This window comes from Equus caballus, chromosome 3, assembly GCF_041296265.1.
Source record: "Equus caballus isolate H_3958 breed thoroughbred chromosome 3, TB-T2T, whole genome shotgun sequence".
Lineage (NCBI taxonomy): Eukaryota > Metazoa > Chordata > Mammalia > Perissodactyla > Equidae > Equus > Equus caballus.
Window position 1 is genome coordinate 121,947,775 of NC_091686.1, and position 22,858 is coordinate 121,970,632.

At 57.0% G+C, this 22,858-nt stretch overlaps 1 protein-coding gene across 4 annotated transcripts; it reads right to left on the bottom strand.

Moving 5' to 3' along the window:
* Positions 1 to 7,901: 7,901 nt before the first annotated feature.
* LOC111772978 (uncharacterized) lies at positions 7,902 to 19,974 on the bottom strand. Of its 4 annotated transcripts, XR_002807194.2 has the most exons (6): positions 19,630 to 19,972; positions 18,531 to 18,915; positions 12,959 to 13,069; positions 12,264 to 12,436; positions 8,704 to 8,819; positions 7,902 to 8,184 (listed from the first exon to the last, which is right to left on the bottom strand). XR_002807194.2 is itself a non-coding variant. In XM_070262809.1 (2 exons), the coding sequence occupies exon 1, from the start codon at positions 11,613 to 11,615 to the stop codon at positions 10,236 to 10,238; it is 1,380 nt and encodes a 459-aa protein (XP_070118910.1). In that variant the 5' UTR covers positions 11,616 to 11,750; the 3' UTR covers positions 7,902 to 8,184; positions 8,704 to 10,235. The 4 variants fall into 4 exon arrangements, 1 of the variants encoding a protein (XP_070118910.1); XR_011437265.1 differs by lacking the exon at positions 12,959 to 13,069 and having other exon boundaries at positions 7,903 to 8,184; positions 19,630 to 19,964; XR_011437266.1 differs by lacking the exons at positions 12,959 to 13,069; positions 18,531 to 18,915 and having other exon boundaries at positions 19,630 to 19,974.
* Positions 19,975 to 22,858: the final 2,884 nt, after the last annotated feature.

A 22,858-nucleotide genomic window follows, 5' to 3' on the forward strand; every position in this document is an offset into this window, starting at 1 on the left:
CCCCGTCCTCTCCACTCCTTTTCTCAGCCCCGGCCTTTGTGCCAGCTGCTCCCTCTCCTCTCCTGGGCTCCCCTGGGCCTGCTTCATTCCCAATGACCATCCCCTCTGTGGCTGGGCTGAAAAATGTCCCCACAGGTATCCACATCATAACCCCCGAAACCTGGGAGTGAAACCTCACGTGGCCAAAGGGACCGTGCAGCTGTGATCAAGTGAGGGCTCCTGAGATGGGAGGTGATCCTGGGTTCTCTGTTGGGCCCCAAGTCACCACAGAGTCCTTTTAAAGGGAGGCAGGAGGGTCAGAGCAGAAGATGTGACAGTGTGGTGGCAGGGGAAGGGGCTGAAGATACAGGGACTCCTGGAAGCAGGAGACACTGTCGTCTTGCTAAAGCTTTGCTGTCTTACATTCACGTTTAGACGCACAATCCAGCTGGAACTGACTTTTGTGGATGGTGCAAAGGAGAGGTTTTTCCATCTGGACATACGAATATCTAATTGCCCCCTAGAGTATTTAAAGGGCAATTCTCTCCTCCTTTGTCGTAAACCAAGCTCCCATATATACATGTGTGTAGGTCTGCTTCTGGATGCCGTCATCCTATTGACCTCTCTGTCCTTGCCCAGTGCCCCCGTCTTAATTGCTGGAGCTTTGTGAAACACTGCGTTATCTGCTACATGAAAGCAGCCACCTGGTACTTTTGCTCCAAGGCTGCTTGGCTGGTCTTGACTCTGCTTTTCTGCACATGGGTTAGAACAAGTTTATCCAGCTCCACGTCTTGTCAATGTGATTAGAATGGCACTGAATCTCTAGGTCAGTTCCAGAGAGGTGACATGTTTATGACATTCAGGCTTCTAATACATGAACATGAGTATTCCCCCATTTATTTAAATTTTCCTTAATTTCTCCCAATAGTGTTGTATAGTTTTCTGTGTAGATATCTTATATTGGATATTGTATATAGCTCCACATTTTTAGTTTTCTAACTGTTGCTGATGTAAAGACTTGTTTTTATTATTTCTTCTTATTTTTAATGATTTTTTTATACTAACCTTATATCCAGCAACCTTGCCAAAGTCACCAGCTAATTCAAACAATGTATCTGTAGGTTATTTTGGAATTTCTATCTATTCAACCACGTCATTTATAAATAATGAGTTTTAATTCTTCCTTCCCAATCCTAACACCTTTTATTTCTTCTTCTTGCCATACTGCGCTGGCTAAAACCTCTCGTTCAATGTTGCAGAGAATTAACGATAACAGACTTCTTAATCTTGTTCCTGATCCCAAAGGAGACTTTCAGCATTATGCCATTGAATATGTTTGCTTTGGGTTTTTTGTAGTTACCCTTTATTAGCTTAAGTTCTCTTTTACTCCCAGTTTGCTAAGAGTTTTTCTTATTCAAGAAAACTGAATTTTAACAGAAGATTTTTCTGCTTCTACAAAAATGATTAAATTATTTCCTCCTTTGTTCTGTGGATGTAGTGAAATACATTGATAGAGAAATGGTTCACCAACGTTGCATTACTGGACGTTTTATTAGGATGTATTCTCCTTTTTAAATATTTTTGCTGAGATTTTGCCTGATATTTTTGTGTTCCTAGGTACAGCTGGCCTCTAATTTCCTTTTTCCTGATGGCCACGTTGGAGTGTGCTCAGGCTTGCTCTGACCTCATAGACTGACTCGGGCAGTGTTTACTCTTTTTCTGTCCTCTGGGAGAGTCCGTGTAAGACTGGCATTAGTTCTCTCTTAAATAGTGATAGAATTTAAAAATAGGCATCTATTCTTGGAGTTTTCCTTTGTTTAAATAGTGGATTCTATTTCTTTAATAGACACAGAACTGTTCATATTTTCTATTTCTTCTTGTGTCAGCTTAGCTAAGTTGTATTTCTATGGCAATGTGTTCATTTCATCTAAGTTTTCAAAATATTGACATAAAGTCGTTCGTAATTTCCTCTTTTTCTTTCTTTAACACTTTCCGTTCTCCAGTTATGTCCCATTTTCATTCTTGACATCACCATTTGTGCCCTCTCTCTTTTTGTCTTGATTAGTCTTGTTGGGAGCTTATAAATTTTATTCCTCTTAAAAACAACAGGGGTGGGCCCAGTGGCACAGCGGTTAAGTTCACCTGCTCCACTTCGGCAGCCCAGGGTTCGCCAGTTCAGATCCTGGGTGTGGACATGGCACTGCCTGTCAAGCCACACTGTGGTAGGCGTCCCACCTAAAGTAGAGGAAGATGGGCACGGATGTTGGCTCAGGGCCAGTCTTCCTCAGCAAAAAGAGGAGGATTGGCAGCAGATGTTAGCTCAGGGCTAATCTTCCTCAAAACAACAAGAAGAAGATTTGGCTTTGTTGATCCTTTCCATTGGATATTTGTTTTCTATGTCACTACTTTCTGCTCTTACCTTCGTTAGTTCTTTTCTTCTACTTCCTTCTTTGGGTTTAATCGGCCTCTCTTCTTTTTTAGCATATGCTCTTAAAGGTGTAAACTTCCCTCTGGCACGGCTCTGGCTGTATCATCCCGGTTGTTTTCTTCTGGAACTCTTGTTAGGCAGATGTTGCCTTCCTGGGTTGTTCCAGAAGCAATATAGCATTGTGTGTAGAGCACAGCATCCAGGATCAGACTACCCGCACTTGATTTCAGCTCTGCAACTTTCTAGCTGGGTGGCCACGGCCAGTTTACTTAACTTCTCCTTCCTCAGTTTCCTCATCTGAAAATGGAGATAATCGTACTGCCATCTGGGGATTAAATACTAAAGCGCTGACAGCGGTGCCTGGCATCCGACGTGCACTCGGAATATGCTATTAGCTGTTACCTCTTCATTGCTCCCAGCTTCCCATTTCTTTGGCTATATAAATTCAGGAAGATTTCCTTCTATTTATTCTGTTTAATTTGTCCACAAACTGTCTTGTTCTCAGACTGCTTCCTTTGTATGTGCTAACCTCTTCTTTTGTTATGGATGCAAATCTCTCTGGGACAGTGATCAGCCTGCTGTCAGTCAACTGTCTGGACAGAGAAGACTCTGCTGTCTCTGGAGTCGGCTGTTGGCCCCCTCAGCCTCCCCGCTGATTTGGCTTTGTCGATCCTTTCCATTGGATATTTGATTTGGTCCTCGCTGGCTGCCGCTGCTTCTCCTCTGGGGCCAGCCTGTCCTTGTTTGTGCCTGGGACGTATCACTTAGGGGCGTGGCTAATTAACTAAGTACCGTAGGACAGTGTGGGTTTCCTCTGATGTGTCCAGCCTGTCTGCTGAGAGAGAAGCTGCCTGTGATCCGTAGGTGCCGGGGCCTCACTCGGGTGGGCGGGGGCGGGGGCGGGGGGGCGGGGAGGCTGCCATCCTGTCCAAACGATGACAGGAAGAGGGCCACCCCCCACCACCCCCAGGAGACCTGGCGTCTACAGAGGACTAGAGAGCCGTTCTCCGCCACCAGGCTCGGCTCACCTGCAAATAGGACTCAAGCTCAGCTCCTGTTCTCTCTGCCTCTTCTCGCCGCACGCTCCACACCCGCAAACCCTGGGCGGCCCTGCAGGTGGTTCCCCTAGCGTCTGGAGTCTTCCTTTAGCCAGTTCTATCAGCTGGGGCCCCCTCTGCTCCCAGCTATTTGTCCCCCAGAAACTTTCCAGGAGCTTCAGTGGTTTGTAGGCCCTGTTCAGGCCTGAACAGCTTTTTGAGTTTTTCTCCTTGTGCCTCTCTGCTGTCATTTCAGTGGGACCGGGAACAGAGAGGGAGGCAGACGCACACACCTGGTCTGACGTCTTAAGAATGTCTTTCGTTTTGTTTCTAGATTTCTCACTGTGGCCCCTCTCCCCAGGCCGTGACACGAGGCCATGGAGGAAGGCTTGGCACAGAGAAGGAGCATAGACTCCTCTGGTAAGACCTGGGTCCAAATCCTGGTTCTGTCAAGCTTGGTAAACTCTCTGAGCCTCAGTTTCCCTATCTGTACAATGGAGCTTTTAATCTGCATCTCACAGAGCTGCGACAACAATTGCCTGACCTCCCCGCTTCTAGCCTGAAGCGTGTGTTGGTGAAGTTAGAAAACGCTTCCCATTCCTCAAGATGCTTTACCGCCATTTCCCAGGAAGTGACAGTCACCGGCATACAAAAACTCTCTGACCTCGAATATGAACGACACGATCTAGAGGTAGCCAGCCTGTGATGTGACGTAATGCATCACACGTCTGAGTGTCCAGCTCAGAGGGGACACCCCAGAGCAGCCGTGCCCCTGCTCCTGGTTCAGAAGACGAACCCTCCAAACGACCTGCACTGCTCCTTGATGCTCTGCGGCCGACAGCTTCCCTGGAGTTCCTGGCCTCGGCAGGGCTGGGGACAGCGTCCCTTTGGCCTTGGTGGGATACCTCTGGGTCTCTGGGGGGCAAAGCTTGGGCACAGCTTATCCCTCACCACATGCAAATGCACTCGCAGGACGGGGGACGTACCACCTGCAGGGCTGAGCTCTGAGCTGACCTCCTGACAAAGGACCATGCAGGCGAAGACCTCCACAAACCACGGGTCGCCCCAGTCCAGGGGCCGGCAAGGCCTTCGTGTATGTTTCCTTCGCTGAAATAAAAGAGAAAAAACCACCCTTTAGAGAAACAGAATGTCCCTGACCCAAAACCCAGGGGTGCTGAAGAGTGAGTCTGTCCTGTGTCCACCTTGCCTCCAGGTCAGACCTACCTGCAGCAGGTGACACAGCCACGAGGAAGCTTTGCGTCTGTGCTCATCCCACCCGACGTTCTGACCTGAACGCCCCCGCTCTGCACTCAGCCCCTGGGGCCCTGGGGGTCTCAAATGCTAGAGATGCGATGTGTAATCATTGAACAGTCAGCCCAGGGATGTGGCATCCCAACTGGGGCTGTGCCACCTTCCTGCCCAGACACCGGCCCCTCCTCCCGCACACGTGGCCTCCTCCACGCTTCAAGGACAAGGGCCCGGCCTGCTGCTGGGCTTCAGGAGGTCGGGCGGATTCTAGCAAACCCTGCTGGTCCCACCATCCCATCGGGATTCTCAGTGTCTGGCATCCTCTGAGTTCCGTCCCTCTATGTTCCGTCCCCTCAGAGTCCCGTCCCCTCAGAGTTCCGTCCCCTCGGAGTCCCATCCCCTCAGAGTCCTGTCCCCTCGGTGTTCCATCCCTCAGAGTCCCGTCCCTTCGGAGTCCCGTCCCCTCAGAGTCACGTCCCCTTGGAGTTCCATCCACTCTGAGTCCTGTCCCCTCGGTGTTCCGTCCCCTCAGAGTCCCGTCCCCTCAGAGTCCCGTCCCTTCAGAGTCCCGTCCCCTCAGAGTCACGTCCCCTCAGAGTCCCGTCCCCTCGGAGTCCCGTCCCCTCAGAGTCCCGTCCCCTCGGAGTCCCGTCCCCTCAGAGTCCCGTCCCCTCGGTGTTCCATCCCCTCGGAGTCCCGTCCACTGGGAGTCCCGTCCCCTCGGAGTCCCATCCCTAGGAGTCCCGTCCCCTCAGAGTCCCGTCCCCTCGGTGTTCCATTCCTTGGAGTCCCATCCCCTCGGAGTCCCGTCCCCTCGGAGTCCCATCTCCTCGGTGTTCCATCCCTCAGAGTCCCGTCCCCTCAGAGTCCCGTCCCCTCGGGGTTCCGTCCCCTCGGAATTCCGTCCCCTCAGAGTCCCGTCCCACAGAGTCCCGTCCCCTCGGAGTCCCACCCCGTCGGAGTCCCGTCCACTCGGAGTCCCGTCCCCTCAGAGTCACGTCCCCTTGGAGTTCCGTCCCCTCGGAGTCCCATCCCTTCGGAGTCCCGTCCCCTCAGAGTCCCGCCCCGTTGGAGTCCTGTCCCCTCGGAGTCCCATCCCTCAGAGTCCCGTCCCCTCGGAGTCCTGCCCCGTCGGAGTCCCGTCCACTCAGAGTCCTGTCCCCTCGGAGTCCCGTCCCTTGGTGTTCTGTCCCCTCTGAGTTCCATCCCCCTGTGACCCTCTTTCCTGCTTATCCTCGTCAGTACTGACGCACTTGTCAGATGCCGGCACTGAAGTTCCTGTTGCCTGAACAGGTGTGGACACAAATACCGTCTCATGGAATTTTGTGCAGAGACCTGGGGACGGTGAGGGCTAGGTGCCTCCTGGTGGCGTTTATCCTCCACCTGCCTCCACGTGTCTGCAGCACCCGGAGCCTGACCCTGAGACAGGCAGGGGGCTGCTGGTTTCACGGGCTGCGACCCCCGGGGCCCTGCTGCCATGGGGCACTGAGATGGGACACAGAGCCCGCCGAGGGCCAGTGGGCCTGCTCCTGCTGCGGCCCTGGGCACCATGACCCGGAGCCCTGGGAGATGGGCCAGACACTGGGCCGCCCCGCCCACCCGAGGGGCCGAGGTGGGCCTTTATCCTCCACCCTTGTCACCGGCCCAGGGTCCTCCAGGATGCACCGCCTCCCATGTGTCCTGGGTGAGGGCGGAGTGACAGGTCACGGCCAGCGTGCCTGGGACGGTGATGAGGAGGCTGGTGTGTGGGCACCCGCCCATCCACGGCACACTGACACATCCCGGGACAGACAGACACAGGAGCTGCTGCCGTCGGTTAGGGATGTGGCAGCCCTTAAAACCTACGTTTTAAAACTTTTTGCTTTGCTCATATTTTTAACTTGAAAAATTTCAAATTATGAAATATTTCAAGCAGACAGCAAAGAACAGGAAATATAATTAAACTATGAACCTCCCCGGGGCCTGCCGCGCAATAGCATTCGACGCGTTCTTTCAGAGCTGCTTGTTTTAAACACACGGATCCCCCCACACTCCGTGGGCAGCCCCGGCCCTGAGGTGTGGCGCACACAGTCGGCTGTGCTGTGGGCTCTGTCGGTGCCGCGGGGCCGCGGGTTCTCAGTGTGGTGGTTGCTCCTCTGAGGGTCAGTGGTCTTTCTCTCTGGAGGCTTTTAAGCTCTCTATGTATTTGTTGTTTTGGAGGAGGAGGAAAGAGGAGGAAGATGAGAAAGAAGGAGCAGGAGGAGAAAGAGAAGGAGGAAGAGGAGCAGGAGGAGGAAGAAGAAGCAGGAGGAGGAGTGGGAGCACTGGTGGAGGCCGTAAGTGGCCTGCGAGGTCTAGAACCCTTCCCGCCTGGCCCTGTAGAGGACTTCGCCCCCACTGCCCTCGAGGCTCTCACTCCCCCAGCACGCGCACAGCGGCTTCCTTCCACACACGCGGGTCTGCCCTCGGAGAGCTCCGATACACACGATTTTCTTGATGCTTCCTCCCCAGCGGAGCTGCAACACGTCCTGTGGCCTGGCGCCCCCAGCAGCTGCCTAGCTCGCCCACCCATCTGTCCGGCTCCGTGTGTCCGCTTACGTAGACACCTGTGCACGCTCCATCCACATCCGTGTGCCTGTGTGAGTCTGTGCACACATGCACGCCCAGGACTTGCACACTGTTGCCTCCGCGGGGCCTCCACCTGTGCAGTGCATGCAGCTCTGAGGGCGCACGTGCCCCCAGGGCAGGTGCTCAGCAAGGTTACTGACTCTCTGAAGTCACTCGTCACAACCTTTTCACAGATTTCCCCCTGGTCAGCTGATAGAGTCCATGACAGACGCATGAAATTGCATCCTGGAAACAACTCACGTGCCCCTCGATGGAGGAACGGATACACAAGAAGACACAGAGCCGCGCTCAGCCTTCAAGGGGAAGGGATCCGGTCACCTGCCTCCAGGATGGGCCTGGAGGACACTGTGCTCAGGGACGGGAGCCAGTCACAGATGGACAAGGCCCACAGGATTCCACTGACATGAGGTCCCCAGAGGGGTCAAATGCAGAGACGGACGGCAGGACGACGGGCGTCAGGGGCTGGGGAGAGGAAGGAGGAGCTCATGTTTGACGGGGACGGAGTTTCCCGTTTGGGAAAGTGAAAGAGTTATGGGGATGGATGGGGTGACGGGTGCACAGCAATGCGAATGTACTTAATGCAGCTGAACGGGACACAGAAATACAGTTAAGGTGGTAAATTTTATGTTATGTGTATTTTACCCCAGTTTTAAAAAGTGAAAAAAAATCGCCCACTGGGCACGTGGGCACAGCCTTTATGTAGATGAAACAAGGAGATCGGTCGGTTTTTCCCTCAGTTGGTGCGGAATTGGGGTCTGGGTTTGATAGCGACAGGAGCAGTCCTTTGCGGATCCCTGACCGGCACAAGCCGTGGGCCGAGGCCGCGAGCCGCCTGGTCTTCAGCCTGACGCTCCGGTAACCGGGGCCGGGGGCACGGCCATCCTCCTAATGTGCACAAAGAACTCGGGCTCCTCAGCAGGGGTCTAAAACCTGGCCGGTGTGAATTCAATCCAGGTCACTCTGACCCTGGACTCTGGGACCCTGACCAGTACACTGTCCCGCCTGCCAGCCCTCCCTTGGGCCTCAGTTTCCCTCCCTTTAGAAAAGCTTCACTCGTTCACACATCCTCAAACCTCTCCTGAGTGAGCTGTTGGGCCGGTGGGAGGTAACAGAGGTGACCGCACACCGTCCTCGGCCTCAAGGGGCTCTCGGGCTGGTGGAGAATGTGTCCCAGTGCGGCCACTGCTCTGAGAGAAAAAGCATCCAACCTGGCCTGGCAAGAGGACACGCTTCCTGGAGGAGGTGACCTCTGAGCTGGCCTTTGGGGATGAAGAGGAAGAGGGAGTGACCCAAGACAGAGAAACAGCGTCATGGAGACATTAAGCCTGGGGTCTCTGGGGTTCGACAGACTTAAATTCCAATCCCAAACCTCCTACTTACTGGCTGGTGGAGCAAATAACTTACCTCTCTGGGCCTCAACTTTCTTATCTGTGAAATGGGATAACAATGTGTCCATCTCGTGGGGTGGTTACGTGGATTGAGAGAGGAAGCAGGTAAATTACTCGGCATGGCGCTGGCACCTGTGAGAGTGGGATAAATAACTTGGGGCTGTGACGATTTTTGTATCACTGAGATGGTCAGCTCCCACATCCAGTGGCTTTCCACCTTAGAAAAGTATTGATAACCAGGAGAAACCGCGTCGAGCACACTCACATGAGTGAGTGGCCCCTGCACGCTCTCTCTGCGGTCTGCTGGCACTGTGCTCTGCCCCAGAGAAAACTGCCTTTTTATGAGATTAAGTGCAACACAATTCTGCACGCATTTTTATCCTGTATTTGGGTAGGGAGCATCCATGTGTCGGGTCCTCCAAAGGCTAAGCCGTGATCTGGCCTCGGTCCACGGAAAGACGAGGGCTCCGCCAGCAGTCCATGTCATCCACAAGTGGAGCTATTTTCTATTCTGGGTTCCAGAGAGGGCCTGCTCAGGGACGGGGTCCAAGTTGGCCGCCGTCTTGACAGTGTGCTTGCGTTTAGAGCTGAATCGGGTCTAAAAATAGCTCTGGGAGAGGAGGCTGCCGAGGCGGGTGCTCTGCATAGCCAGCTGCAGGTTTGGGGGCTCAGGCCGGGGCCTCTGCTGAGGGGAGCCCCTACTAGACCCTGCCTGCTGGCCTTCCTGGGCCCGCCGTCTGAGCTTTTTTCCTTTCTCCCCCGGCCCACATGTTGCCTCCTCTGGGAAGCCCTCCTGACCTTTGGCTGGAGTGGTCTCCTTGCTCCTCTCTTGCCATCAGCTCACCTGCCTGTCTCTCCCATGAGACTGTGAGCTCCTCGAGGACAGGACCAGGCCTGGCTGAGTCATCCTCCCCTTCCTAGCACTTGGCCTAGATTCTTAGTGAAAGCTTTGAGTTCCAGCCTACCTGAGCTCCCCCCTTGTCTCTGTCATCCCCAGCTGTGTGACCTCAGGCAAGTCGCTCTCCCTCCCTGGGCCTCAGTTTTAGCACCTAGGAAGCTGAACAGCGAACCTTGCCCATAGGGGTGGTTGTGAGGCTCAGCATATCCAGGCACCCCCTCTCTTGCTGCCCTTGGACTCCCATGCCCACATGAGCAGCTCTTTCACCTGGAGCAACCTGGGCATGGGACTCATGCTGGGAACAGTAACGGTGTGTATTCCAGAGGTTTCGTTAGGATTACGTGGGATAATCCAGGTCAAGCAAAATTAAAACTCTGCCTGGCACTTAATAAGTGATCCCAAAATATTAGCAGGCTTCATCATCATCAGCATCCCCATCATCACCATCATTGTCACCATCACCACCATCATAATCCTCCTTCTCCTCCTCATCCCCATCATAACCATCACCATCACCAAATTTTTCCATCATCAGCATCACCACTATATCATCATCATCATCTTCACTATCATCAGCAGCATCACACCATCACTATCACCATCATCATCACAGCAGGAGCATCACCACTGCCATCAACAGCATCATCACATCATATCATCACCACCACCACCATCGTCATCATCACCATCACCATCACCACCATCACCATCATCACCATCACCATCACCACCATCACCATCATCACCATCACCATCACCACTATCACCACCATCACCACCATCACCACCATCACCATCACCATCACCATCACCACCATCATCACCATCATCACCATCACCATCACCACCATCACCACCATCACCATCACCGTCACCACCATCACCGTCACCATCACCATCACCATCACCATCATCACCACCATCACCATCGTCACCATCACCATCACCATCATCACCACCATCACCATCGTCACCATCACCATCACCATCATCACCACCATCACCATCACCATCACCATCACCACCATCACCATCACCATCATCACCACCATCACCATCACCATCACCACCGTCACCATCACCACCGTCACCATCACCATCATCACCACCATCACCATCACCACCATCACCATCACCACCATCACCACCATCACCATCACCGTCACCACCATCACCGTCACCATCACCACCGTCACCATCACCACTGTCACCATCACCATCATCACCACCATCACCATCACCACCATCACCATCACCACCATCACCACCATCACCATCACCGTCACCACCATCACCGTCACCATCACCACCGTCACCATCACCATCATCACCACCATCACCATCACCATCACCATCACCACCATCACCATCACCACCATCACCGTCACCATCACCACCGTCACCATCACCACCGTCACCATCACCACCGTCACCATCACCATCATCACCACCATCACCATCACCATCACCATCATCACCACCATCACCGTCACCACCATCACCGTCACCACCACCACCGTCACCACCACCACCGTCACCACCATCACCATCACCATCACCACTATCACCACCATCACCACCATCACCACCATCACCATCACCATCACCATCACCACCATCATCACCATCATCACCATCACCATCACCACCATCACCACCATCACCATCACCATCACCACCATCATCACCATCACCACCATCACCACCATCACCGTCACCACCATCACCGTCACCACCACCACCGTCACCACCACCACCGTCACCACCATCACCGTCACCACCATCACCGTCACCATCACCACCGTCACCATCACCACCGTCACCATCACCACCGTCACCACCATCACCGTCACCACCATCACCGTCACCATCACCACCGTCACCATCACCATCATCACCATCACCATCGTCACCACCATCGTCACCACCATCACCATCATCACCACCATCACCATCACCACCATCACCATCACCATCACCATCAATAGCAGCAGCGTCACCTCCACCATCATCATCATTACCATCACCATCTTCTTTGTGGGGAGCAAGGGAAGGGAGGCGCAGCACAGCCTTGCAGTAACCCCCTCGAAGATCCCTGCTGTGCCACAGGAGGGTGGGCTCCCCTGGAACCCCTACCTTCGCTGGAGGGCCCCCTTCCCCTTTGACCCCATTCCGCCTCCTCTCTGCACACTACTCCCTTCCCTCCCAGGTCTCCCCGAGGGCAGCAAATCCCTTGTCCTGTCTCACAGAGTCCCCCTGTGGCACTGGGCCCCGCAGACAGCCCGGCCCTGAAGGCCCTTCCCAACTCGTGTTGAGGCATCTTCCCCACAAAGAGGCCCAGGACAGACAACGGCTTGTGTACTTTGCTCTGCGGTGTTACGTAGACTAGGTCTCTAGCCACGTGCTAACCACTCAGTGCACAGCATCTCATCCAGTCTTTCCAGAAGAAACTGGAGCTACGAGATGTCAGAGAACTTGCTCTCACGGCCCAGGCCGTAGGTGGTGGTCCCCAGAAGGAGGCAACATCCCCGGCCCAGCGCTGGCTGCATGCGGTGTGGCCCAGCCCACACCAGCTATTGCGTCTGCAGCGCCATCAGCTCAGCGGAACTGACGTCAGGCCTGCACCTGGCTGTGTGGCCTTGGGTGAGTGACCCACCTCCGAGCCTCGGTTTCCTCACCTGTAAGATGGGGATAATAATATCTGTCCCTGAGGGCTGTAAGGATGTGCGACAGGCAGGCCGAGGAGCAGGTCCACACAGCTCCTCTGAGGAAAGTGGTCCCGGCGCGCGCTTCCCGTGAAGCTCCGAGGATGGTCATGGCTGGTCTCGAACACGCAGTGCAGCGGGCAGGCCTGGCATGGGGGACGGTGAGGGACAATAGCCACTAGATGCCATTCTACTGTCACCGGGCAAAGCTTAGAGGAGGCCTGGGCATGGGGACACGGGCCACTCCCACCCCGTGGGGGGTGACCTTCTGGCAGGCCACTTGGCTCTGTGCATCCGTTAGAGGTTTAAATGCCGCGTCCTCTGACCCAGCAGCTCGGCTCCTGGAAACCCGCCCTGGAGAAAGCCACACGCTCACGGGAGCATCCTGCGGGCCGCAGCTCCCGAGACCCTCGCTGGGCCAAGCTCAGATCCTGCCGTCGGGAAGGATGACCTCGGGAGCACTGTTGTCGCCTCCCCACTCGTGGTCTGCAGGCCGCCCACCCGGATGCTCTCCCTGCAGCTCCTTCCCCGGCGGGAAGACGCTTGGGCAGGCCCCTGTGGTGGCTACCCTGGAACCAGGGCACTCTGCCCACTGCGCTCTATGAGCCCCAGGGCCCCTATCCCACCTCCCTGCATGCCTCGGGCCTTCAGACTTTTCCAGGGCCCACCTTAGTGTCCTCCAGCCTCCAGCGGGCTCGGGGGGACCAGCTCTCTGCAAGCGGGCCGTTCTCGCCAAGCTCCTCCCCGGGCCTGGGGGCTGCACACCCCTCTCCTCCCACCTGGGGATGAAGATGCACAGCTCTGGGCCAGCTCTCTCTTAACCATCCTCCCCCCAGTCTCTGGATCACATCCATCAAAGGCGGGTGATGAGTACAGGTGGTGTGTCCAGCACCCCTCAGGTGTCCCTCAGTCAACCCTCAGTCGCCCCTCACTCACCCCTCAGTCACCCCTCCATCACCTCTCAGTCGCCCCTCACTCACCCCTCAGTCACCCCTCCATCACCTCTCAGTCGCCCCTCAGAGAAGTGCTGGCTCTTCCTTCAGAAGGAGTGGGCACGTAGCATCCTTTGCTCTCAGATGCAAATTCTGGGCTGGGAGCCTGTTACCATAGTGACACCGTGTTGACCACTCACCACCGGGACAGCATCGCTCTGAGCACTTGATGTCCGGGCTGTCATCCACCCTCTGATGACCCTGTAAGTGACTCTTTTTCCCACTTTTGCAGATGAGGAGACACGCTCAGAGAGGTGAAGGGGTGTGCCCAAGCCACACAGCACGAAGGTGGCGGAGCTGCACTGTGAGCCTGGGTCTGTCTGATTCCAGGCAGGCCGTGAGCGCCACGCACGCTGCCTGCAAAGCCACGGCCCAGGCCCACCCTGAGCCTCTGCCTGTTTTATAGGGTCTGAGGGTCCCGCTTTTGGGTCGGGGTCTCTGAGCCTCTCCCAGCCTCCGTGCAGGCTCAGGCTCAGGGCCAGGCAGATAGGGGGCGGACGAGAAATACTTGTTGAGTGAAAGAATATGTTGTCATGCCTCCAGGACCGGGTCAGAGCTGGCACGGACCCTCCTTGCTCCCTGTTTTCTTCATCAAAGCTCCCGCATACTTGCTCTGGGCCCGAGGAGGGAGGGCTCCGGGAAGGGGCGGGCGGCCTCCCTGGATCCCGGGCACGTGCTGTGCATCCAACACTCCTTCCGTGCAGGCCGTGGGGGTGCAGCCTCAGAGGCCCCAGCCAGCCGAGGACACAAGAGCAGGCAGGGTGGCAGCGCCGCCCCCAGCCAGCTTACCTGCCGACTGTCCGTCACTCCAGCCAGGGGCTGCTCTATGTGTCTGCCTGTGGCGCTATCAGGCCAAAGGACCAGCCTGGGATGTGCCAGCCAGTGCCCAGGGCAGGTCCCACGTGCCGGGGAGGCAACGCCCAGGAGCGGCCCTCGGGGAGCCAGGGATCGCCACTTGTGGATGGCGTCAGCTTCCTCGTGCCTCGGTGGGGCCACTCGAGGTGGGCTCCATGTATTTTCCCAGGGAGCCCCACTGGGATGGAGCCCCAGGTGCCCACAGCCGGGACCCACTCCTTGACGCTCCCTCCCCTCCCCTCTCCTCTGCTGAGGCTTCCTAAGGGCAGCCTTCGCCAAGGGAGAGAGAGCTCCAGGACCCGGGATGGGGCAGGTCAAGTGCATTAGGACTGCAGGAGAGAGAGGGAGCACTGTGGGCCCAGGAAATCAGGGGGCCCTCCTGGAGGAGATGGCGCCAGAGCCAGGCTGTGAAGGCTGAGCAGAGCGTGAGGAGCAAGGCTGCACCTGCCCTGGGGCCTCCGCGGGGCCTTTCTGCTGCAGGCTCTGTGGACGGAGCTTGACCGTGAGGAACTGCGGTTGGGTTTCGCACAGTGTCGGCTCCATCATTTGTTTTAAAGGCCTTTTAAAAGAAAGGACCCCAGCTGGAGAAACAATCCCCTCTCGGCCCATCCAGACCGTAGAAACTGGCTGCTTCCCAGGCCTCCCCCTGCAGACTGCAATGCAGAGGGGCCCAGATTCCCGGCCAACCCCGAGCTGACCTCGCTGCCGGACTATCTCCCATCCGAGTCCTCAGACAGGAGGGGCTGCCAGGCACCGGGGAGGGCCAGTGATACCCCTGGGCCCCCTCCAGCCGACTCCAAAGAGACTGTGCTGCTGAACTCATCCGCCCGGCCCCTCTGCTTGCTCTTCCTCTTCCTTCATTTGTCCTTAAAAACCAGTTTATTTCCCTTTTCTAATGCTCGAAGTAATATGTTCATTGCATAAAGACACGAAGAAAAAATTAAAATCATTGGTAATGTCAGCACGCAGCCACAGCGTCTGCCGGCGTTGGGGTGAGTGCCCTCGGCCTCTGATCGACAGACACAGAATCACTTGCTGGGCTTCTGATGGGCGCTTTGAGTCTGCAGATCACGTCAGGAAACTGACGTCTTGCCAGCACCGAGGCTTCCTGTCCGTGAACATGGGGGAGCTCTGTGTGCATTTAGTTCTTGGATGTTCCCGTCTCTTTTCTGTGTGTGTCTTGTGGCATTGAGGTCCTGCCGTCGGTAAATGTCAGCCCTGCTTCCCCACTTCACACTGTGCAACATGAAACCTTTCTCCAAGCACAGAGGTTAATTCCTGCCTAACTTTCCAATCTGCAGAGACGCGATCACGTGCCTGCCGTCTCCCATCATGGCCCCTCTAGGGCACGTCCAGGTTTGCTGTTAACTGTCCAAACAACAATGCAGAAACGCTTGTCTTCTGTTCCCTGGAGCGTGGGAGCAGTTCAGGGAAAAGCTCAGAAAACGCCTCGCACACACTTGGCTGTCCCTATCACTGTGCAGGCTGCACACGCTCAGTGTGGTCCCGAGACCTACTGTGTGCTCGGCCCTGGGAGACTCAGAGCACAGGAATCTCCTAAAAGTGCGGGGTCACGATGGGAACCCCATCCACCAACGCTTGACCATCAGGCTGAGTTCACAGCTGGCCTTTCCTTGGCCTACCTCTCTATTTTTTCAAAGCAGCCTCAGACTGATTCCTTTGGGGGTTTTTTGAGACTCTATCCCATTGTTGACACCCTCAGAGTTCACTGTTGATGAAGACCCGGAAAACTTAGATATGTCCTTTATCCTATTTTCATGCTTTTTTTTTTTTTTTCTGGTGAGGAAGACTGGCCATGAGCTAACATCTGTTGCCAATCTTCCTCTTTTTGCCTGAGGAAGATTGTTGCTGAGCTAACATGTGTGCCAGCCTTCCTCTTTGTATGTGAGATGCTGTCAGAGCATGGTTTTGATGAGCCGTGTGTAGGTCTGCGCCCAGGATCTGAACACACGAACCCCAGGCCTCTGAAGCGGAGCACACGAACTTAACCACTATGCCACTGGGCTGGCCCCTTTTTTGAACTTTTTTAATGAACTTATTAAATAAAATTTTGGCTGGCTATAACGTACATACAGAACAGAGAGTATCATAAATGTATAGCTTGTGAATTTCCACAACGTGAACATACCTTGTGCCCACCCCCAGATTTGAAAGAGAACTGTCTCAGGTCCCCAGGAATGTCCTCTAGTCCAGTGGCTGTCCACCCGGGCAACGTTGCCCCAGGCGACATCTGGCAATGTCCACTGACATTCTGATTGTCCCAGTGAGAGGGTGCTGCTGGCATCAGTGGGCAGAGGCCAGGGGTGCTGCTCAGCATCCGCAGCGCCCAGGACGGCCCCAGCATGGAGGATTACGCAGCCCCCATGTCCAGGTGCCAAGGCTGGGAAGGGCTGCATTGGTCCCACCTGACTTCTACCCAAGTGGACTGGCTCTGCCCGTCATCTAGTCCAACAAGCGAACCTGGTTAAATGTGCTCTTGCCAGAGTCGGTTCATGATTCCACCCATCCCTTCCTGTCCTTCCTGTCACTGAGCCCAGGCCGTACCCTGCCCGAGTCAGGGTCAAGTCTCCCCAGTGAGCCCTGCCTGCACGCCAGCCCGGACTCAGGATGGTGCTGGCTTGGAGGCCATGAGAGGACAAATGGGGACACCACTGCTTCAGAGCTGGCCACATGGAGATGGCGCTCCCTGGGTCCCCAGGTTCGGACCCCCAAACAGGGCCCGGGGCCTCTTGGGGATAAGGGAAAGGTTTTCTGCCCAACGCTCCCTGAGGCCCCTACATCATGTTCTTGGAGGAGAAGGGGGCCAAAGGTGGCCCAGCCTCCGGGACAGAACAGCAACAGCCCCGGGGTGGCCTCTTACCCTCCTCACCATGGGAAGGTTCCACCCAGCTCCGCACCCAGCCAGAGGCTCATTGGTGAGATTCCAGGAGCCCGTCGGGCCTTCCTGTCCTTAGAAGGGCCATGTGGCCTGGGGGAAGTGCTCTGGAGCCAGGCAGGCCTGGCTCTGGCGCCTTGACTCCTCCTGACCCCCCAGCTGTAAGACCCTGAATTAGTCACTTTACCTCTCGGGCCCCACCTGTCAAATGGGCACAGGGGTCTCTACCTCTCAGAGTCATTATGAAGGGTTTCTGAGACCACCGGCCAAGGGGTCAAGGGTCGTCCACAGCGCCTGGCTCCCAGCAGAGACGCCTCCCTGCTCTGCCCGGTGAACGCAGCAAGCCCGCCACCCCAGGAGGAGCCAGAGCCTCGCACGGTATGTACCCACCTGGGTCCACGGCCTGCTTGAGGCAAACTCGGGAACTTCTGTCCCCTCTCCTAGACTGGCCTGCTAGCCATGGCCGTGGTCCCACAGCTGGCAGGCCCGGGCTGGTGAGGTAGTGTCTGTGTCCGGCCCCGTCTAGTGCCCACATGATGTGGGCACAGAGGGGGAGCTGGGCGGTCAGACACAGGCCTCTGGGGAGACGCTCAGCACGGCAGGAGCCCGTGGAGGCACCAGGTGGCTGGCCCAGCCCCCGCTCCACTGGGGACCACAGCCCTCTCCTGTGCAGTGGGAGACATAAGCCCAGGCTGGCCTACTGCCCAGGATCTGAGGGAAGTGGGTGGACAGTCCTCAGGCCCTGATGGCCCTCCTGGGGTCCTGCCAGCTGGACAGTTCAGGGGAGCTGCAGAAAGATGAGGTCACTGGGACAGAGGGCATCACTTGTGTACAGAAAATCACCCAGAGCCAGAGTTGTGTGGAGGGTCACACGCAGTCCCACGGTCAGACGACCCCTGGGCAGAGAGGGCAGCCCCCGGAGGCCCTGGGGCCCTGGCAGGCAGGCCTGGTGGGGAGGTCACGGCAGGGAGACCTCAGTCGTTGGCCAGCATGTCTGCAAAAGACTCTGGACAGCACAGAGGTGACACTCGGTCACTTGCAAATACGGGGCGCTGCTGTGGGCTTGAGCCACCTGGCCCCCAGCAAACTGTGCAGAAGTCACGGCTGCCACTCTCCTCAGACCCACAGACCGGGCACCCGAGGGCCTCAGAGGGAGGCGGGGCGGGGGGTGGTCAGAGCTGAGGACCCCGGGCCTCGGTCTCCCCGTGGGTGCCCAGAGGACCAGATCACTGAGACGTCAACCCCCCTGTTCTAAAGAAGGGGCCACTAAAGCAGGTTCAGTGGGAATGACAGTGACCAGGAATGCGTCCTGTGGCCTGGGCTGACCTGCAGCCCCGGGAGAGGGACGGGAGGATCCGGGAGTCATCACCGTGTGTGACACACCCACCCCACTGAACTCACGCTCACATACATCAGACTCACACATTCATACCCATTCAACTCACACTCACATGCACACTTACTTGCACACTCACACACACACACACACACACACACCTGTGCAGTCCAAGTCCCAGGAAGACGGGAGGCACGGTGGCTCCCTCCCAGCTCGCCAGGGAGCCTCCTCCAGCCGCTCGCTGACGCCACGTGCACGCAGACTCCGAGCCTCCTACGTCCGGACAAAGGGACCAGAACTCCTAGTCCACTTCAGCAGGACCTCGGGGCCTGTGTTCGCGGCCTGGACGACAAAGCCGCCTCTCGCCTCGGCTGTCAGAGCCCGGGAGCTGCCCCGGGAAGACTCCGGGCCTCAGCTGGGCTGACACGGTGCGGTGAGAAGGAAGGGAGCAGCCGACTCGCCCAGGTGCGTGACGTCCCGCGTCCCCAGGGGCACCGCTCAGCACCGTTCACACACCCTGCCCAGCGCCGGCCACCGTGCAGGTACCTGGGACAGAAGCTCTCGCTCAGCACCAACCGGGAGCTCCCAGGGCCGTGGAGGCTGACTCATTACTAAACATTCCTATTATTAGCTTCACTTTTTCTTCTGATGTTAAAAGAAATTAAAATCACACATCTTTAGGGCCCCTAGGAACCCAGTGGCCTGAGCGTGCCGTGCCTGCTGGAGGAGTGGGCCCTGACCCCGCCAGGCAGAGCCTCGGGTGCCCACCTCACCCAGCAGCATGCCCCAAGCCCAGGGCACCACTGTCACCGAGAACACTGCCCTCCTGGCAAATCACGTTCGTGAAGGGGCGCTCGGGGCGCTGGAAACCTCCCCCAACTCCTGCAAATCACGGAGGACCTGTCACTTAGGCCATGGACCGCCCAGGAAGGGAAGAACCCCGAGGATGGAGACCAGAGGTGCGACCTGGGAGGAGCGGGGGAGCATCCGAGACGGGCCTTGGGCACACAGAGGGAGCCCTCGCCCCAGCACCTGGCTGGGTACCCAGTGACCTCCTAGATACCTCCACCCATCCTTGCCCCCTGCCCCATCCCGGTCACCCAGAAATCATTCTGGACACGGCCCGCCCCCTCAAGCCCCTGCAGGAAGTGCCTGCCCTGCGGTGGCCCCCGGGCCCTCAGGGGAAGGGCCAGCTCCTTATCCCGGCATTCCAGGCCCTACCTGTCTCTGCTGGGGTCCCCCCTCCCCAGCCACGCTCACCTGCCTGCGGGAGAGACTTCTGACCCGGTCTCTGCTCACAGATGGAAGGCTCACAGGCCACCTGGTTCAGGTGGCTGGACAGCATCTGCGGCTCAGCTCGGGCCTGGCTCACGGGTCCAGAGTCCAGGCTCGGCCTCTTCCCCCTCCTTTCTGGAAGGCGCAGCTTCCCTGGCTTGACCCTGCTGAGCTGACAGGACTTTCTGGGCCGTGATGGTCCCAGAAGGACGGTGAGGAGTGCTGCTGCCCAACAGGGAGGGGCCGGGCGGGGGAGGTGACAAGTCCTAACGAGAAGCAGAGGGAGCTGGCGGCCCGTCCTGGCGCAGTCCCCACGTCCCAGAATGCTGTGGTTCCCAGGCTGGGGCGGAGGGGGCTGCGTCAGTATCCGCTTTGCTCCCTGGAGACAAGCCTGGGCCTCCCCAGGTGGAGCCTCAAGAGGGCCCGCGTGCCTCCAGTGCCTGGGCCCAACAAGGGCCCCCGGCTCTGTGGCAGACAGTCTGACAGCAAATTTGAGGACCTACTATGTGCTACAAAGTGCTCATCAAACCACATCTCGCATTGCTTTAACATGCAAATTAGCTCTCTCCTCCCCATTTCACAGATGTGGAAACTGAGGCCCAAACCAAGCCCCTGACCGTGGTTTACACACTGTGAAGGCAGCCCTGTGATTTTGATCTTGTAACCCGTGCTCACAGCCAAGGCCCTCCTGTTCCACCCAAGGTAGACAGGACGAGGGGACAGCGTCTGCTTCCCTTGGGGCTCACCCGCAGCCTCTGGGGCCTCTGGGGCCGTGTGTGCCCCCCACTCTACCTCAAGTTGGGAAGAGATGCACACAGTCAGTGCTCGCTAGCTGAGGGGGCCACGGAAACCTGGGAGGGGCTGACGCAGGGGCGGCCAGGGCCAGGGTGTCTGGGAAGAGCCCCCCGCTCCACTCGTGGATGGGAGGGCGCAGGGGCCCCATGCCGGGGACAGTGGTGCTGGAGGCTCGCCCACCACCGGCCCCCTGCCCGCCAGGCCCTCTGCTCTGTGCTCTGCAGCCGGTCCTCACAGCACCCGCGGAACAGCCCTAAGAGCTGTGACGACGAGATTCACCCCCTGACGGCGTGATGCCCCAGCGGCGCCCTTCTAGAGGGATCTGAGGAGAAACAAGGCTGCGACTCGCTCCTGAGGTGACTCTGGGACCTTGTCGTCCAGCTCCGAAGACCAGAGGTGAAACCACGACTCGCTTGTCCCTCTGGGAAGGACACAGGAGTGAGGGCCAAAGGAGGCCGCTCGACAACTGTCTTGATTTCTGCATGGGTGACTCATGGGGGAAAGGTCACGTAGAAGGAATCATGGTGGCTTCGGACTCGACGATGGCTGTGGGAGCCACTGGAAGACGATGGAACAATTCCTGCAAAAGTGGCCTCTGCTTAGCTTTTTCTATAGGAAAATGATTTCCAAACTGGAATTCTATACTCGGTGTGACAGACTGCATGTTTGTGCCCCTAAATTCACGTGTTGAAACCTAACCCCTGATGTGACAGTGTTAGGAGGTGAGGCCTTCGGGAGGTGAGTAGGTCATGAGGGGGGAGTCCCCATGATGGGATCAGTGCCCTTATAAAGAGGCCCCAGGGAGCTCCCTTGTCCGTTCCCTGTGTGAGATGGTGAGAAGACACCCTCCGTGAACCAGGAAGCCAGTCTCACCACACACGGAAGGTGCCCGCACCTCGGTCCTGGATTTCAGCCTCCAGGCCCGTGAGAAGGTGGGGGCTGTGGAAAGCGGGTGTGGGTGGGGCAGGCGATGAGGAAAGCGAACACTGCTCCTCCCTAACGGAAGTCAGGAGATACTGACTAAGCTGGAAAAGCAAGAAACGACAATACAACAGAAATACCAAAAGAATTAGTTAAAAAACAAAAAAGGAAGCAGTTGCCTCTGGGGAAGAATAATTGGAGCCGGTGGGTGGCAGGAGACTGCTGTTTTTATAAAAAGCCTTGGGACTCGTTTAACTCCTTAGGTGACATTTGCATCCAGCTCTGATTTAGAGAGAAACAGAGCTTTCCTGTGAGCCGTGGAGACGGCAGAGCTCAGACAGCAGCCCCAGGTGGGCGCACATGGAGACCCTGCTTCCTGAGGATGAGGAGGAGGGGGGTGGAACGAGGCCCCAGGGCCCTGCGTTCCCTGGTGGAGAGGGGAGATCTCGGAGGCCGCCAGGTCAGTGTGGGGCTCCCTGCTCTGTGGCCACGTCCACCTGCCCATCACAGCCGGGAGGAAGACACTCGGCGCCACCATGCGGGCAGGGCATCCTCTACGCCCTGGTCTCACCTCCCCTCGGATCCTAACTGGAGACCCTGGAGGGCAGAGCCGTGGACACAGCCTGGGGACCCGCTGGTGCTCAGCGCTGCGAGCTGGCCCGGCCAGTCCTCACTCTCTGCTGGGATTCTGTCCTCAGCTTCCGCCACCAGAAGTCAAGCCAACACTGACACCATTTCCCCATTTGAAACACACGAGTGAGGCCCGCACGCATTTGTGCTCTGAGAAAATGCAACGTTCTGGTCCCTCTGCCCCAAGGGTGGGAACAAACAACCCCTCAATGGTGGGGGGTGGGAGGGGGGCTTGTGGAGAATCACGCTCGTGGACCACATCTGTCCTCTGGCTTTGGGCTAGTTTCCTCCAAATTACTGGCAAATTCTGCAATTCTGACCCCAGCTGTGGACACTGCTTTCTCCTGCGAGTCCCCAGGCCAACACTAAGGGTTGTCGAGTCCCTAAATTGGCCCCAAGCCCTGCATGTCCCCGAGCCCTGGGCAGTACTGCAGGTGGAGGGTCTGACTCGAGGGCTCGGCGAGCCCAGTCCCGTTTATAGCCGGGCCTGGCTGTTCAATGTGGGCCGCGGCCGGGCAGCCTTTGGTTCACTCGGGAGCTGGTTGGAAACATCAGTTGCCAGCTGCACCACCAGATCCACTGTTTCGGGACCTGCGTTCGAGCAGATACCCAGAGAGGTTAGAGTTCAGGGCACTCTGGCTTGCAGGAGGGAATTCTCACCCCAGTCACGCAACGTAGGGTGTCACCTTCAGGTGAGGAGGCCCAGGGAAGCTGATTGGGTGACCCCCTCCCTAGCCGTGGCCAGGCCGGCCGGGGCTCAGGAGGGCCACCAGCTTGTCTGGACGCTGCCTCTACAGACACACAGTGGACTCACCAAACATCTGGGCCTCAGCTTCCTCTCCTGAAAACTGGGGAGAGTTGTACCTAA